Raw genomic sequence first — 18,580 nt, forward strand, 5'->3', positions numbered from 1 at the left:
TACATGCTTATCATTCTTAAGTCTAGACACATTTTCCTGCATTTATTGCATAAATAGTGTATAGACAAAAATTCATATCTTAGCGTATCTGTTACTGTAAACTTTTCCTGATATCTTCCGAAAATTTCTCCGTGATTTATGGAATTTGGTATTATATATACATATGTAAATTATGTATTGAAGAATACCAAACTAAATTCTATAATCTAATTCATATCAAAAATCATCTCCCTATTTATACAAGATGGATCCCGTATCTAGTTCAAACTCTGACAGCTATTCCGATATGGATATTCACCTGAATTCCGAAGACAGTGTAACCGGAATGGATCAACCAATTAGCCATCATCTATTCTGGATGAATTGGGGATGGGTTCGTAACCTACTTAATTATTGGAGACAAGAAGAAGGCGATCCCTTTCACCCACCACATTGCCCTCTTGGCGAAGAACCCGAAGCTCTTACCGGCGAACCTGTTCGAGACACCATTTTCTCTCTCATTTCCAGAGTATCTCGTCACGATAATATACTATCTCAAATTCTGGATCTTATTCATCCGCTCGTCCGAACCGCTAATCATCCCGGTGTAGTAGAATAAGTCAACGAGCTTCGTGCTCGGGTAGTGGCTTTGGAGAATATGGTGCAAAGGTTACAAACACCAGCAGCATCACCGGCATCAACAGTACCACCGACAACAACACCAACAGCACCATTACCACCACCAACAACATCCGCATCGCAAACCTCAACTTCACAATCTGTTCCACGAGCATCAACGTCATACGCACCGTAGTTACCAAGAAATACCAGCAACAATAACCGATGAAGTATTAACTCATTTCCCCTGAAGAAATTTTATGTATATTTAATATATCTGAATTTTGAAATCAAAATAAATCTTTTCGTACTAAGCTATTACATGTGAATCTTAACTGGTAGGTACTACTCGGTTAGTTCATATTACTAATATGCAATGATGTACATCCTTCCTTAACAACTTAACCATTGTTAACTACAATCTCTATTTCAACCCAATGAATTTCATTTCATAATAAACCAAGTGTATTAATCAATTACATAATTGATTTTACATTTTCAATTTCGATATACTCAAAACTTTCCAGAAAACATCATCTGTGCCTTGTAATGTTCACAAAAAAATTCCACGAGTACCAACATTCTTCACCAAGGAATATCAATAAGAATAAATAATGAAGTATTGATTTCATTAGCGAAATACTCCGCAAAGATTATGTAATCTTTAATATTTTAAAGATTAATCATTTCTAAGTCAAGCCGAAAATCAAATGAGCTTAATATGATATTAACTCATTAAATCTGTATTACATCTGAAGAAAATATACATACATATATTTTCATAAAGACGGTAATAAAAATTCTTTTGTACAAAATATTAATTGTGAAATCTTTAACGGGTAGGTAATACTCGGGAAATATATAAGTTCACAATTAATATGTTATACTGTACATTCTTCAACTTTGATTCAAAAAAAAAAATTATTAACAATACTCACAACGATATACAATCGTTTTCATACAAATTCAATCACATATTCTGATATTGACGGATCAGAATCCAAGTCATAACTCTGAACCGGTGACATCATTCTTAGATATCTACATCTTTCAAAGCTATACTTTGACTTCAAAACTGTGCAAGATCCTTTAGCGTTGTTTTTACCGAAAATAATCTTGCAATCCCTTTTCAAAGTATCCAGTATTATCAATCATTCAACCAGTCAACCTCGACTTTTCAGATTAGCCTTATTATAATCTTGACATATACATTCTTGTTACAGGGGAACCTTTCATGTTCCACCACATTAGCAGTAAATTTATCAACAACCTCATTGATCCTTGATCTTTCGCAAAATCCTTATACTCATTGAAACCCTATCATGTACTCATCTACATCTTGTAACGGCAATTGCCATACCAACTACCGGGAATTAGCAATAAGTATTACGAATTTCGCAGCAATTCTACGCCAACAGTTATATATATACATATAATGTCTATCTTCTAGACTTACATACTTCGAATGTGAAGTTTCTGAAAAACATCCCAAACTATGAACTAGTTCTCTGAAATTGGAACAATGTTGATGAAGCAGCAAAAACTGTAAACGACCTTAACAGTCAAAAGCTTGATGATAAAGAATAGTATGGTGGTAAAGCTGAGAAAAAGAGAAGGTTTGGAACTGAAAAACGGATTGAGTAAAGTATGAAAGAGGCTGTGGATAAATCACAAAGACTGAACCTGCCTTCAAAGAATCCAAATGATTCAGTATCTGCTGAAGCCATTAACGAATACCTTGCTTCCGAATCTAAACACTTGCGGACAATATTCTTCATCATCCTCTGATATTAGAAATTCTAAGATATCATCGTATCTTTCATTATAAATATCCTCCATATTTCTGGAGATAATTCCATAATCATTCTTATCAGAAATCAATTTTCTCCTTATGATATCTGTGTTACATCATAAAAGAAACTATTTTAGTTTCTAAATTCTGAAACCTTCGAGTTTAAAATATGAATATTTTTGAAGTGATGTTGGGAGCTGAAGCATGAGTTAGTATAATATAATGACACTTGATCAACGTGATTATATTACAGTAAGTCATGCTGAGTTTCTAAATGGAACGTGATGATTCACAGATCATAACGTCATCATGTGCTATGTCATACGACTCTTGTATTCTAGTTAATCTCTAAAATATCAAGAAAATATTTCTTGATGATTCTATCTTTCCGGATATTCTAGTAATTTAACAAATCAAGATCGTGCCATTACGATTACCTTCTTAGAACATTAACTATGTTCATCCAAAACTCCATACCTACGAATTCTGGACCATTATTCGCTTGACTTGAAGTCGGGAAGGAAAAATAAAAGCATGAAGCTCCGAAATATAATGGAGAATAAAAAGCCCGATAAAAACCCCGAAATTACAAACCGTGTATATCAATGCGTATAGCAATATAAAGACATGGGAGAATGAAAAAAACTATAACCCCAAGGTAATAGTAGAAGAAAATAACCTCCTCTGGTGGCAGATGAAAAAGAAGAATGAAGGATACGATAGCCAAGAAAATATCAAGAATCAGAACTGGATTAAGCATTTTCAAAATCTATTAGGAAGTATGAAATAAGGAAGAAGCTTATAGGAGTGGTGAAAATAAATGAAACGGAAGAGGTCAATTTATAGTAAAATATCAGACATAGTAATCGAGGCAGATTACGCATTTAATTAAGGAAGATCTTAATCTCCTTAATTTCCGAAGAATCAAATCTTATTTAGATTATGAAGATTTTCTATTCCTTAAATTACGAAAATCAATCGTTAATATGTCAAGAGTTAAGACGAATCTCTATTCTTCATTTCACTCTTTTACGATAACTTCTCTCATACGCTTCGAATAATCGGATTGTTTTATCCATATTATTCAACGGTGATAAAACTCTATTTATCAACACATATACGTCATGAAAACATTTTTATTGTTAGTCATGACTACCTCACTCAAATTTCGGGACGAAATTTCTTTAACGGGTAGGTACTGTGATGACCCGAAAATTTCTGACCAAATTTAAACTTAATCTTTGTATGATTAACATTTGTATGAATAACTTACGACGTATATTTAAAACGTGTTAATGAATGTTGAAAATATATATTAACTTGGTCATAAAACGATTTGTTATTATATATATATTAACAAATAGCGAGACAATGATTTATAGAAGTAAATGACCAAAACACTCGAAAGTTTAATTGAATGATATAGTTTATTGATAATTTAAGATTATATTTTGACAAAGGTACGAGTCACAAAACGTAAATTGCGAGTTTTCTAAGCGTACGAAAATGCGTTCGAGAAACCGGAACCGGGACATAAGTCGAGTGACAACATACGAGTCATCGGAACGAAAATTACAAGTCAACTATGCACATGAATTTAATATAATATATAATTAATTATTTAAATTATATATATTATATATATATTATATAATAATATGTCGACAAACAAGAAAACAAAAACATTTTGAGCTGGATCAGGCGGCCATGCGATCGCATGGAAAATACACTAAAAACCCATGCGATCGCATGGGCATCAGATTCCAAAAAGTTGCCTATAAAAGTCCAGTTTCTGCTCGAGTTTTATTTACACATACACTAATCCCTTTGTAATATTATTATTATTTATTATTTATATTAATATTATTAATATTATTATTATTATTATTATGATTATTATTAAGATTATTATTATTATTATTTATTTTATTATTAGTAGTAGTATTTATTACTAATTATATCACTTAAAATACTACGACGAGGTCATGAGCGTGTCACTTTCAAAATGGGTTTTCAAGCGGGATAGAGCTAAGGAAACTATGGGTTATTACTAAGGAGGTTATGGGTATTGTTCGAGGGTTTTGCTCGTAAGTCAAACCTAGTGTTTATCATCTCCGTTACTTCTACGTACTATCCTACAACATTGAATCTCAATATTGATACGTAAGCACTCATATTTTATCTTTTATATATTAATTGTGTATCCATGTCTAGTGCTCGAGTATATATATTTATACATACGTGTATGCTAAATTTCGTCGTTAAACAGTTTATAATAGATCACGAATTAAATACATATATTACTGGTAAAAGGTATATGATATACATGTTTTTGGAAAGCTGGCGAAAAATCAATAACTTTTCATTTAGATATCGAATAGTTTCGATGAACGGATTAAAAGATATGATCAACTGAATTATAATTGACGTTAATTGGAATTGCTTTTGAATCTGCAATTAATATTTAAACAACTTGTTTGTAAGATTGATAAATTGGATTTTTTGAATATTATCAACCGAGTAAATGAATTCTTATATAAGGTACGTCTCGTTTTGTTGAACTATTGTCAAAATTGACTTTTTGAAACGACTTTGGATAACTTTTATATGTCGATCTCGAGCATTAGGATTGTGATACACTATGACCTGACCTAGATTGATAGACATTTATTGACCAACATATGTTCTCTAGGTTGAGATCTACGATTCTTTGATATACCGAGTTTCGGTTACATTACGATGAACAACTGTATGTGCTGCTAAGGTGAGTTTCATTTGCTCCCTTTTTAATTGCTTTTGCAATCTATATTTTTGGGCTGAGAATACATGCACTTTATTTTAAACACAATGGATACAAGTACATACTAAATTCTACACTGAGTTTGAACCGAAAATCCCTTAGCTTTGGTAACTAGTAACTGCCAGTTATAAGAACTGGTGGGTGCGAGTAGTAGTATATGGATCCATAGGGCTTGATATCCCCGTCCGAGCTAGAGCACTAGCCTTTTAACGGACGTATGCTATTTGAGAAGCGTACACGTTGGTTTGCGTGTATTATTAAGATGATTATACAAAGGGTACAAATTATATATACGTTAAGTTTAGTTACCAGGGTGCTCAATTTCGTAGAATATTTTGATAAACGTTTCTGGATGAAACAACTGAAATCTTGTGATCCATCTTTATATACAGATTATGCGAAACATACAAACTATGAACTCACCAACCTTTGTGTTGACACTTGTTAGCATGTTTATTCTCAGGTTCCCTAGAAGTCTTCCGCTGTTTGCTTATATGATAGACAAGCTATGTGCATGGAGTCTTATATGGCATATTTTTCAAGAAAACGTTGCATTCACCAATTCATCATCATGTACCTTATTTTGACTACATTGTCAACGGAAGTACTATTGTAAACTATTATATACGGTGATTGTCTATATGTAGAAATCATCAGATGTCGAAAACCTTTGATTTAAATATTCATTTATGGTATGCCTTTTCAAAAGAATGCAATGTTTACAAAACGTATCATATAGAGGTCAAATACCTCGCAATGAAATCAATGAATGACGTGTTCGTCCATATGGATTTGGAGCGATCGTCACAATGGTAAAGACAAACGGTTATATGATACTACAAACTGTCCTCCGGTTCTATATGAGACGATCGGTCGATTGAGTCTGACGAACGGTCGAAGGTCGAGACAAACGGTCGATGGTCAAAGACGATCGGCCGAGGGTAGTTCTTACGTATACAGGGCAGGAAAAACTAGGGTTTTCACTAAAAACTTCAATTTTGATCGATTTTGACGTTCTAAATCCAAAACAAACCGGTAGAAGCCTAGGAAACACACCCAGAAACACAAATAAACACAAAAACCCTAAAATTAAAAACACTGAATTCGACTCAAAAACGTTTAGATCAGCAAGCCACAGCTCTGATACCACTTTGTAGACGTACTTGGATCTTAGATCAAACGTTGTACCTAGATTAGAGGCAGAAAACACTAAACTAAGATGAATCGAATACATAGTTCACTTTGGGATCAATCTAACCAACAATATGTTGATATAATCGACGCCTTAATGATTGTATTCGGTTGGGGTATGGTCTAGGACGATAGTAACAGCGAAAATCGACGGCAAGAGGGTGTAGGGTGTGTAACCTAACAATGTAACCCGACTTCCCTATTTATATACCATTACAGTGACCATCAGCCGGTGGTCCCTGACCTACTGCCGGTGGTGTTCGTCCCTCGACCGATGGTCTCTACCATCGGTCGATGGTCTGAGCTGCCAACCAAACAACTCGAACCATTTTATGTTAATACATTAATCAAACCAAACACAATGTATTAATGACATAGTCCTTACATGACTGAAATATCAAAGACAAAACGAATAAAACATATTACAATCATAGAACTTGGGATTATGCACCAACAGGTTTTTCGAAAATGGTGCATTGCTTTACTACGTTGGGGATGAGTCTAACCCTATTCGAGTTGAGAAAGACGGGGCGAACCTTCCACAAGGTGGTTTGAATGATAAAACATATTGGCTAGATCTTCCAGTTAATTCGTTGAGTAAAGAAAGAGTCAAGAGTGGTAATTTACAAAATGCTAGGGCTTATTTTCATGTTAAACCGGTTTCGGTTGGGCTATATGCCGATATTAGCATATGGGTGTTTCACCCTTTTAATGGTGCATCACGGGCTAAAGTGTTGTTTAGAGTAGTATCTTTAGCACCGGTGGGTGAGCACGTAGGTGATTGGGAACATGTGACTTTAAAAATAAGTAATATTAATGGAGAGTTGAGCATGGTCTACTTTGGGCGACATAGTTGGGGTGAATGGGTGAGTAGTTAGGGTCTAGAATGGGACGCGAATAGCAAAATAGTGGCGTACTCAGCATTACATGGTCATGGGTTATATCCTAGATCCGGGACCGTTTGCTTTGGGTTGAAAGGGGCGAAAGGGGCGAAAGTTGCAGGTTTGTTGGATATAACGTCCCCAAGTAATAAGGTTATGGATACATGTGTTGGCGCGGTGGTTGTTGCGGCAGAGTATCTGGGTGGTGTGGTGGTTGAGCCACCCTGGTTGAATTATATGAGGAATTGGGGTCCTCGTAAAAGTTATGTAATTGATGAGGAACTGCATGCAATACGACATCGTTTGGGGTGGTATTTAAGCGGAGTATTTGAGAGATTTTTTCAAAGTTTACTTAAAATAATATTTAGTGAAGGAGGACCAACAGGACCAAAAGTTAAAGGTAGTTGGAATGGGAGTGAGAAACTTCACATGGTTATAGAAAGGCCTATATCACTATGAGATGTCGATTTACTTTCCGCCCCTAATAATATGAGGAATTTATGTGAATCGAGACAACCAACAACCGCAGAGGCTAATTTACTTTATAATCTTGAAGAAACATACGTATGATAGTTTTTTCATGATAGTGGTATTGTAATACTTAAATGTTTAGATTTTATTATTATTTAGGATTTATCTTAATATAACCTTAAGGTTATATTAAGAAATGTAAATAAATCCTAATACTTATTACTCATATCTACAATATTAATTACGGATTGCTTTTGTTCATTACTATTTTTCTTTTATGACTTATACATTTAGCCATCTCATATTAAGAAATAGAAATAGAAATGGACGTTGTAAGTAATCTAAGTTATACGGAGTATTATTTTTAATGGGCGTGGTAGTTTCAATCTCAAATTTCACTCTAACAGATGAAAACTTGTACGAGTAGCATGCAGTGAATAGTTTTGTGTATAGATAAAATACAAATAAATTGATCACTCGGTTCATGTAGTATTTTATTACGTAGTACTACGTAGTATATCTCTTACATCACTATTATCGATCCTGGAATGGCATTTTGGGGCATTCACGGGTCGCTCCAAAAGTATTTGATTTGATGTACCAAAGGAAGACTAGAAGTTCTCTTTCCTTGCAATAGTTTTTCCATTAACAAGCCAACTCCTACATATATCAAAAGTTGTATTATGAATATTGCAAACAAGCAACTTCCTTTTAACCCGGCACACAAATTCGGGGCTCCACAAATACCGTCCAAACTCGTGGAACCGGGCAAACCAGAACTACCATAATATCTACTTCTTTCAATTCAATTAATTAAAAAAAAGGACCTTTTTAGGTGTATATATAGAGCTCAAATCACTTAGGCAATTGATCTAATAAAGTAGTCCCCTTTAGGAAAAATAATAACTCAATACGCACATATATAAGTAGATGCAGGTGATACACAGACATACATGTGTGGTATATATTCTTGAACCTGATGACCTTATCTAACGAATGAAACAATCGAGTGGAAATCGAACTTCTAATGAATAACGTGAACTTGTGGGATCGAATAAATCAAATCATTTCACTAAGAATTGATTAGATCGACATCTAGAGTTGTTTAATCGTATTGGGAATGAGCTAGAACGAAAAACACATAGTATATAACAGCTAGGGTTTGCAAGAATGAGTAACCTTTGTATGAAACCCGAACCCTTATTTAAAATTTTGTCATAACTTCTTCGCATTTTGTTTACTGAAAATTAAGTATAAAGATTTGACAGAGGTGTATTATTAGTTGCAAACGAAGCTGATATTCAACAAATATCCATAGTTTCTCCTACAATATCAAGTTTCAATTCGAGGTTGTACAAATACAAACAAAACCTGTGTCACGTCTAACTCCGAACCTAAATTAGTCCATGCCAAAACCAACATTTGCGTGGGAGGAAAAACATGTAACGAGATTTAATTTTTGGGGACCTGACAGATTAACTTCTTCTCCTCTTCATTTGGTTAATCATTTGTTCAATCATTGAATAAAAGCAATGTACATTAGTGGTGTTTATTGATACGGTTTATTCAGAGTGTTCTATTTGATTTTGAAACTTGTACGAGTAATATACCAAAAATCAAACTAAAACTGAACTCATTTGCAAACTGAAAACTGAATTTTGATTCGACGTTGGTTAAAATTGTAAACCCAATAAAATCATCATCTAGCCAAAATAATCATAAAATTTTGATTTTAAAATTTACTTTTGACTTTAAATCAATTGGTGATATTAGTATTTATATAACTAAATATATTATTAATTGAATTAGATTTTGAATCAGTTTAACCCAATCAGAATGTAAAAATAATAATTTTCTATCTATACATTATTATAAAGAGCGGACAAAATCTCGACGTTGGTCCTTTAACTTTGTACCAAACGGCGTGGATAACCTTAAACTATTTTTTTAACTTCATTGACCTCGAACTTTTACGATATCTCACAGATGACCTTGGTGCTAACGAAAGTTAAATTATGGCCGTTAAGATTAATCACGCAAGGGTATTTTAGTCCATGTACAGAGGTTTAATAGAAAAAATAGAAAATGGCAAGAGGAGGAAAAACAGGTACAAAATGGGGATGACTGGGAATCTCGAGATCGATACACATGGACAAGAACTAGAACTGACTAAATAACATATTCTTTCAAGAGGGGTAGTCTGAGGATATACATGGCTATTGAAAGGAAAACAGCTAACAAACATGGAATCCATGAGAAAGTCGTACATGGGAATTACTAGAGTCCTCCAGGTATGCATACACATCAACAAAAGACATCTCATATAAATGGTATTCAATATAAGACTACACCTTTAATTGGGAACCATGCTAAAAATGGAGATGGAAAGGAAGGCCTGAAGTCCTGACAAATTCATACTGTGATGAGAGATACTACAATGATGTGGTCACAAATGGCGGTGTTTACAAAATTGATAATACAGGGGGTTCTCAACGTGAAAAAAAATACAGATGGACCAGTTAAACTCGATGACGATGATTGTAATAGGGAGATCCTAACAAATTACGAATCAGAAACAAAACAACATCAAATTTACAGAAAAGTTAAGAACATTTATCGTTTTTGACACTTATGAACATGAAATCGAAATCGAAAACTAATGAGTTTTTGGTAATGAATTCGTCATGAAACTTGTCGTAAATTATAATCCTAAGCTTCGATGTTCACCCTCCTCATTTGTAACAGCTTACAACTCTCTAATCTGATTATTGATCATGTTGTTTACTTTTTGATAACGCACTTTGACTTTCAGTTGATCAATCAATCAAATGGATGAATTAGGATATCAAATTTTGAAGAAACGTTCACTTAATGATCATGAATAAATCTAGAATTTTAGTTTTGGCTATTTCTTTTCAAATTGTTCCGAGGACCAAAACGTTTTAAGTTTTCGGTTAGCGAAGAACACGATTTGAAAATCACCAAATCTGAAACTGTTGATTGAAGTAGTGATCGAAGAGTGTTTGGTTTTGTCTCTGAGCCATGAATCTATATCTAACTTGAGTTTATAACCTCTATTTGATGAACACACAAATCGGTTATTTGTTGCGGTTTGAAGATGAATATGAACATAGATGAAGACGAATTATGAATTGGAGATATTTATGTATCTGAATCTTTCTATATTTCTTGTTTCTAATTCTAATAATGGTATTCGAGATATCTAGAAGATGAATAACAATTTGATAATGAAATGAATAAGATCGATGTACACAGGTTCTAAAAATGATGATGATAGTCACGATGTGATTATGAATTCTTTTATTTTCTGAATTTTAGGATTAGAATGATGCGTTAAAATAAGTTGATCCATTAAACTTTTGTACATGGACTAAAATACCCTTACGTATTGTGCACGTGACTAAATTTAACGGTCAAAATTTAACTTTCGTTAGCACTAAGGTCATCCGTGAGATATCATGAAAGTTCAAGGTCAATGAAGTCAAAAAAATTGTTTAAGGTATCCACGCCGTTTGATACAAAGTTGAAGGATCAATGGCGAAATTTTGTCTAAAGAACGTGTCAATAATCTTAAGCGTCAATTTCTCAATTAATCTATTTAAATTTATTAAGCACAAAACATAACCCCCAATGTAAGTAACATGACAATGTTGGTACTTAAATTGACACCTATATTTACAATAGTCCAGTTACCTTCTAACGAGTTACTGAAGTGACCCTTGAGTAGCTCGAGTCCAAATCTGTTCTTTTAGGTTTAGTTATATTATAGAGGCATAACTAAAATGCGAAAACTCTAGCTTCAACTTGTTAGATTATTTGGTACCATACCATACTATCATATACATCATATACATAATACATTGATACAAAAGTTACTTAAAAAAACATTTTCCAGGACTTCATCATTCAAGAAATAAATCTTTTAATTGAGAGCGTTTACAAAGGGGGCCTGACAAGGACCTTATTTCTTATCTTTACGTCCACATCAACCCTACAATTATTGACTTTATAGACAAACGAATACCACTTCTTTCAGCGTAACCAAACAACCGTCTTCGTAAAATCACTAAAGGAACAAAACCCACCTAGGAGGGGTTTTTTTCTGCATTATAGTTTGCAACAGAACTATTGTGTTCGTTCAGCATTTCCATAAAAACGGCAGTTAGTTTTCAACGGAAGCCGAATACCGTGGTTCTACAGCAGATGACAACTAATTAATGTCCTAATACTTCGACACTTTTGCTCTTTTTTGTTTTTCTTTCTGTTTTTTAACTGTATACAGACGTATGTTCCAAGTTCATCTTCCACCACTAAAACTTACCAAAACTGATAACAGCAGGAGAAAATACCTTTAGAGCTGTTTTCTACAGGTGCTCTTGGTGTTCCCTCAACCGATTCATCTGTTTTTATGATTAAAGTACTTGTACCAGGAGAATCGGGTGAAAAAACAGCATTTTGAGAGGCAAAAATGCGAGATGGGATAGAAGTGGGACGGGGCTCGGGTGGAAAATTAGCAGACAAGTAATGATGAAGCATTTGTATTATTTGACTGAAATTAGGTCGAGAATTCGGATCCTCTTTCCAACATGATGTCACAATTAATGCTAGATCTTCCGGTAGATCATCAGCACGAGGCCTCACATTCTGTAGTAAAAAAACATATTCATATCAATGGCCGAGATTGATTATATCAAGTCATAAATATATTCATATCATTACGACCTCTATGCAAATTTGATCATCAAATATATTATAGGTGGCAAAATGGGCAGAGCTAATGGGTCAAAAAGTCAAATCCGATCGAGTTGAGTCGAGATATATAATATGTCCATTTTTCAACACCTCCTACATAATAACTAGTGTATTAAATGCGACTATAAATATATGTAATATCACAATAAAGCTTAAAAATTTGGTATAGTGAATTAGTAACAACAACAACAAAACCCAATACCACATGAGTAGTGTATGGGGAGATGAGATGTAGACAATCCTTCCCCTATCCGAGAATAAAAACAAGTAATTTCTCCACCAGAGTGAAAACACTCAAAAGTCAAAAGTATAGATAGTCATTCCTCTCTCTATTCGACGGGTAAAGAGGTTGCTTCCGATTGGACCTCCGGCCAATAAGTAGGAATTTTTTTTTTTAAAAGTAAAATAAAATTAAAATTAAAGATAAAATTAAAAATAAAATTGACACGCCATGGAAATGATAGAATCAAATTTCCATGAGTTTTAAATCCAGCCTGGAATTCAATTTAGGCTCTAAATTGCAGTCAAGGCGCCAATAAATCAATGCTTGTTGTTGACTCAAAGTTTCAAAGTTTCGACTTTACCCATATGGTGGTGTTGACTTTGATCCTATTAAATTTCAATATTTCACATTCTAGATCGGGAGTCAAACACATTAATGAAACTACATACTACATTCCAGGATAGCCCAGTGGTTGGGGCCCTAAGTTCCTTGCTACATACTACATTCCAGGATAGCCCAGTGGTTGGGGCCCTGAGTTCCTTGCAAAAGGTCTCGGGTTGGAATGACGAATATTTAGTGGTGGCCAGGGATGGGTAGGAAATAGGGAGTATACATGTTGGGTTGCGTACATCATACATCAGAGTATGGGATCGGGTCGATTTACTCGCCCTCCGGGTAGCCTTCTACCTTTTAGCTTTTTACATACTAATTCTCTCCTCTATGCTGCAAAGATTTATAGCAAAAATGGTTGAAAGATGACGTGAATTACGTACCTTGAACGCAGCAGCATAGGCTGCTTGAAGATTTGACATGCCTTCAAAGGGTAACTTATTGTGTATGAGCTCCCACAAAACAATCGCAAAGCTGTAGGCATCAACCTTGTGATTATAATGCTTCTTTTCGCCCTGCCTTAGTGTTACAGTACTGTAAAGCTACAATCAGATGACAAAGTTGCTTCAACGCACAATCAAATACCAAGAAACCTAACAAAAAGGTAATTGCTTTAGTATATTAACCATGTAAATGAGATTACCTCGGGAGCCATCCAACGATAAGTTCCTGTTTCTGCTGTCATCATCTCCGTTACTGATTCTTCTCTTGCCAAACCAAAATCAGCAAGTTTTACAATCTTGTGGTCTGCTGTTAGCAACAAGTTCTCTGCCAACAATAATTTAATGAAAATCAATTAACGAGTTGAAATGAAACATAAAGTTACAAGCTTTTTACATTTTAGTATCTAATTTAACTTTAGTAATCATACACATATACAACTATACACACGCATCTTAGGGCATGTCAAGTCTTTATCTACATTTGCTTACATTTTAGTTTAACTAAATATTTGAACAATTATTTACCTGGTTTTAAGTCACGGTGAATGATCCCGTGTGAGTGTAAACATTCCATTGCATGAGCTATATCAAGTGCAAAACTTATAGCAACACGTGTATCTAAAGACCTTGGCCGCATATTCACCAAGTATTTCCTTAATGTTCCACCAAGAAGAAGCTCGGTCACTATGACCATCACTGGTTCCTTACATGCTCCGATAAACTGCACATACATTAATTGTTATTGGATCCTGACATTAAATATTAAATTTTATTGCTTGATCATAATTCAGTAAACTACCTTTACTAAATTTTTGTGTTGCACTTTAGATAACATTGCAACTTCTCTCACAAATCGGCCTTCAATCTTTGCAATGTTCTCAGGCGTATCGCCTTTGTTTACAATCTTGATTGCAACAGTTTTGTTCTTATATCTAAAAAAAATCACATAATCAACAATAAAATCACCTTTAGCTACTCTACTAGCGCAATTAAGTAACTTATCAAAAACAGATGCAATGAACTCAGCAACATGATACTGATCTTTACATAAATTATAAGATTATATCAAATTATGAACAGGGCATTTTCTAACAAGTGAAAAGGATGTAGCTGACTTACTTGCCCTCATAGACTTTAGCATGTGCACCCTCACCGATCTTTGGACCGACAAAAAGAAGCTTCGGATCAATTAACCATTTTGATTCCAAATTCAAATCACCCACTGAATAAAACCCATTTCCAGATCCCATTTCCTATAATTATATCTACAAAATCTCGTTGAGGATTTTTCACAAACACCTTACAGGCAAACTTTCCAAGACAGCATTTTGACGTCAGTCCCGCAAATATATGATCAATTTTCAGCTAAATAAGTCCACGCTTACAGATTTTAATCAAATCCAAGATCATAAAGAGGATTAAAAAGCTCAATTTTACCACCCCATTAGATAATCTTTGGTTACAAAAAATTAATGGTGGTTGGATATATGTACAGTATAGATTTAGGTCAAAGAAGATAAAAGTGGTGAGATTGAAATTAAAGAAGTGAAATGAACCCAGATGCGGTGGTTGGAGTTAATGAGAGAGTGAATTCATGGTTTTAGGCGTTATTTGAGGGTGATCTGCAGAGATTAAGGAAAAGGTAACTGGGTGTGTAATGTGATAGAGACAAAGTAATCAAGTCATTGATTTTAATTAGGTGAGAAAAGGGCCAAATGAAATGGCGTTAATCGGGAAGATTTTGGTTGCGTGACGCGTGGTATTTGATTTACGGCCTTTGGTTTACCTTTTAATCAAATAGTTCAGCATTGAATTTTAAACCATTTAACATTTAGTTATTTGTTTCTGACATCTTAATGGTGCTGAATGGTTCTAACTCTGAATCATTCAGAGCTAAAACACTCTCTTAACCATTAAAAACCTCAATATTCTGTAATATTCTCTTCAAATCATACCTCAATAAGTTAACTAACAAGTATATTAAATATTCTATTCATGTTACACATTAATAAGGTAGTTTTACTCAGTTCTTATTGTTCATTCTAATTTCTAAATGATTATCAAAAGTTTATTTTCAAGTAAAACAAACCTTATTCAGAGGCTATGGACCATTCAGATTCTTAATCATTCAGTGCTAAATCATTCAGTTTTATTAAACGCACCCTTATTTTTTAATTATATACCTCGCTTTCTATAATTTCATTGTTGAAAGAAAAAAATACAAATAAATAAATATAGACAATTTTGTTCTTAAATATATAAAAAAATATAAGAAGTTTTGAAGATCATCGAGCCCGTTATCATGTGAGCCATATGAATTGCTAGAAATGAGTACACATTCGAAAGTATACTTATCGATCGGTTATCGTGCAAAACATCAAACTTAAAATATTCTTACTTATGTTATGATCTTCAAGCGTATGTTTGGGTAATCAAACCATTTTGTTTGATACATTAGGCTTGCAATCTTTCATGATCTATTGTAATATTCTTTTAGGTGTTATAATAATAATAATAATATAGATATGGATAGTCAATTTTGGTGTATACATATAGTCAATTTTGGTACACAAAGTATGTATTTTTATATTGAGATTTTAGGCTATAAATACTCATGAATGCAAGCATTAAACTTGCACCATTTCTCACACTTACAAAGTGTTTCTTTCTTTCTCTCCATTATCATCTTTGTTCTTACACTTCATTATTAGTATTCTAAATCAAGAATCAAATCACTAAAGGTAGTTATAAGCCTACTGAATTATAACATCAAGAATCAAACCACTAAAGGTAGTTATAAGCCTACTGAATTATAACACGTTATCAGCACGATAATCTTAATACTAAATATGGTTGGCTCTGCCACCAAAATGATATATGGTCGGTTATACCACCAAAATGATATATGGTCGGTTATACCACCAAAATGATATATGGTCGGTTATACCACCAGAATGATATAGGTCGGTTATACCACCTGAAAAAATATATGGTCGACACTGTCGCCAAATTTTCATTTATGTTTACTAATATTTATATTTTTGTTATATAACATTTATTTATGATTGCTTACACATGGTCGACACTGTCACCTACTTATCATTTATGTTATATTAAATTTATGTTTAATGTTTATATACTTATGAATATAAATTGACTCTAATTTATCATGATGTTTGTTTTAATTTTTGATAATAGAAAATGTCGAATCTGGGAAAGCTTAAATTTACTCCTTTAGAATCAACTGGAAACAACTACATGCCATGGGTTATAAAAGTAAAAATGCATCTTAAATCAATGGGCATTCTTGAAACCATAAATGAAAACAACACTTGTTCTGAAAAAGAACAAGCTACGGCATGTTGCTTTATTCATCAACATATTGATGAATGCTTACAAAATAATTATGTGACTGTAGAAGATCCCCATGTTTTATGGGAAGGTCTCAAAAGCAGATTCAATAATCAAAGAGAAATTTTACTTCCAGCTGCAATGGAACAATGGAGAACATTAAGGTTCCAAGACTTTAAGAAAGTAAATGAATACAGCTCAGCTCTGTATAATACATGTTCACAACTTAAATTCTGTGGACATGAAATTAGTGATGCAGACATGATGGAGAAAACTTTCTCCACAATGAATGCTGCAAACATCACAGTGCAAAGAAATTTGAGAATGCTAAAGTTCAAAACATATCCTGAACTTAATTCATATCTCTTAGTTGCAGAGCAAAATGATGAGCTATTAATGAAAAATCAGCAATCCCGTCCTACTGGTACACTTGCAATCCCTGAAGCAAATACTGCAAATAATTATAAACAGGGACAAGGACGCGGGCAAGGTCGTGGTTATAATAACCATCACCATCATCATGCCAAAAGCCATAACTATGGTAGAAACCATCCTTATGGTAATGGTAATGGGCGTGGACGTGGTCGTGGTCGTGGCCGTGGTGGTCAAAGAAATAGTAATCCACGAAAATATAAATATCAACCACAAAACAAGCCCATTAAACAAGATGTTGAAGAAAATTCTTTTAAAAATTCTGAAGAATCTTGCTACAGATGTGGTAGAATGGGCCACTGGGCTAATACTTGCCGAACATCTAAACATCTTGTTAAGATGTATCAGGATTCGCTGAAAGGTAAAGAAAAGGAAGTAAATTTTGTGGATAATATTGATCCAACAGTCACTGAGAAACCATCTGATTTATATGAAGATTTCTTGAATGTTTAAGTTGTGTGTCTTTTGAAAAATAAACGATTTAATATCGTCTGTCTTTGTCATTATGTTTGCTAAATGTTTCAGTACTATCTATTTGCGTTTAAAATATTGTGTAATATTAATGTACTCACTATTTATTTCTTATATATGAAGTTCAATATGAATTTTGCTGGAATACAACATCAATCAAGTGGTGGAGATCTCTGTATAGCAGACAGTGGAACTACACACACTATACTTAAATCCGAGAAATATTTTATTGATCTAAAACCAACGGAAGGAACTATACATACAATATCAGGACCTGCTAACTTGATAAAAGGGATAGGAAAGGCAAATTTCATACTACCAAATGGTACAAAATTTTTAATAAATGATGCCTTATTTTCTCCCAAGTCAAGCAGAAATTTATTGAGTTTCTCCGACATATACCTTAACGGGTATGATTATCAGTCAGTGACAACAGAAAATGAGAAATATTTAAGTATCACTGACAAGAGTCATGTGGTTGAAAAACTGCCAAGACTTAGTTCTGGATTACATTATACACATATAAATGTACCAGAAATACATATGGTAGTTAACGAAAAATATATTGATCCTGGTGTATTCAGTTTATGGCATAACAGATTAGGCCATCCAGGATCAACAATGATGAAAAGGATTATTGAATGTACTCATGGACATCCACTAAAGGATAGAAAAATCCATCATGATACAATGGTTCCATGTACATCTTGCTCTCTTGGAAAATTGATAACTAGACCCTCACCACTTAAGGTTGAGAAAGAATCA

At 33.7% G+C, this 18,580-nt stretch overlaps 2 protein-coding genes across 2 annotated transcripts; one reads left to right on the forward strand and one right to left on the reverse strand.

Annotated features, from left to right (window-relative positions):
- Positions 1-5,975: 5,975 nt before the first annotated feature.
- On the forward strand, positions 5,976-7,720 carry LOC139900066 (hypothetical protein At1g04090-like). The gene is made up of 3 exons (XM_071882872.1): positions 5,976-6,001; positions 6,838-7,153; positions 7,259-7,720. Exons 1-3 carry the CDS (start codon positions 5,976-5,978, stop codon positions 7,718-7,720), a joined length of 804 nt encoding a protein of 267 aa, XP_071738973.1.
- Positions 7,721-11,882: 4,162 nt separating this feature from the next.
- LOC139896280 (serine/threonine-protein kinase STY13-like) lies at positions 11,883-15,246 on the reverse strand. Its single transcript, XM_071878879.1, has 6 exons — positions 14,681-15,246; positions 14,361-14,493; positions 14,087-14,282; positions 13,762-13,886; positions 13,502-13,660; positions 11,883-12,397 (listed from the first exon to the last, which is right to left on the reverse strand). The coding sequence occupies exons 1-6, from the start codon at positions 14,809-14,811 to the stop codon at positions 12,071-12,073; spliced, it is 1,071 nt and encodes a 356-aa protein (XP_071734980.1). The 5' UTR covers positions 14,812-15,246; the 3' UTR covers positions 11,883-12,070.
- Between the last annotated feature and the right edge of the window lie 3,334 nt (positions 15,247-18,580).

Source organism: Rutidosis leptorrhynchoides, chromosome 3 (genome assembly GCF_046630445.1).
Source record: "Rutidosis leptorrhynchoides isolate AG116_Rl617_1_P2 chromosome 3, CSIRO_AGI_Rlap_v1, whole genome shotgun sequence".
In the NCBI taxonomy this organism is placed as follows: Eukaryota; Viridiplantae; Streptophyta; class Magnoliopsida; order Asterales; family Asteraceae; genus Rutidosis; species Rutidosis leptorrhynchoides.

Coding starts and splice junctions, on each gene's coding strand:
- LOC139900066 (XM_071882872.1), top strand. CDS start 5,976: ATGGATTTGGAGCGATCGTCACAATG. Junction 6,002..6,837: donor TTGGAGCGATCGTCACAATG/GTAAAGACAAAC, acceptor ATGCACCAACAG/GTTTTTCGAAAATGGTGCAT. Junction 7,154..7,258: donor TAGCACCGGTGGGTGAGCAC/GTAGGTGATTGG, acceptor GTGAGTAGTTAG/GGTCTAGAATGGGACGCGAA.
- LOC139896280 (XM_071878879.1), bottom strand. CDS start 14,811: ATGGGATCTGGAAATGGGTTTTATTCAGTGGGTGATTTGAATTTGGAA. Junction 14,283..14,360: donor AACACAAAAATTTAGTAAAG/GTAGTTTACTGA, acceptor ATGTATGTGCAG/TTTATCGGAGCATGTAAGGA. Junction 13,887..14,086: donor TCACCGTGACTTAAAACCAG/GTAAATAATTGT, acceptor TATTGTTGGCAG/AGAACTTGTTGCTAACAGCA.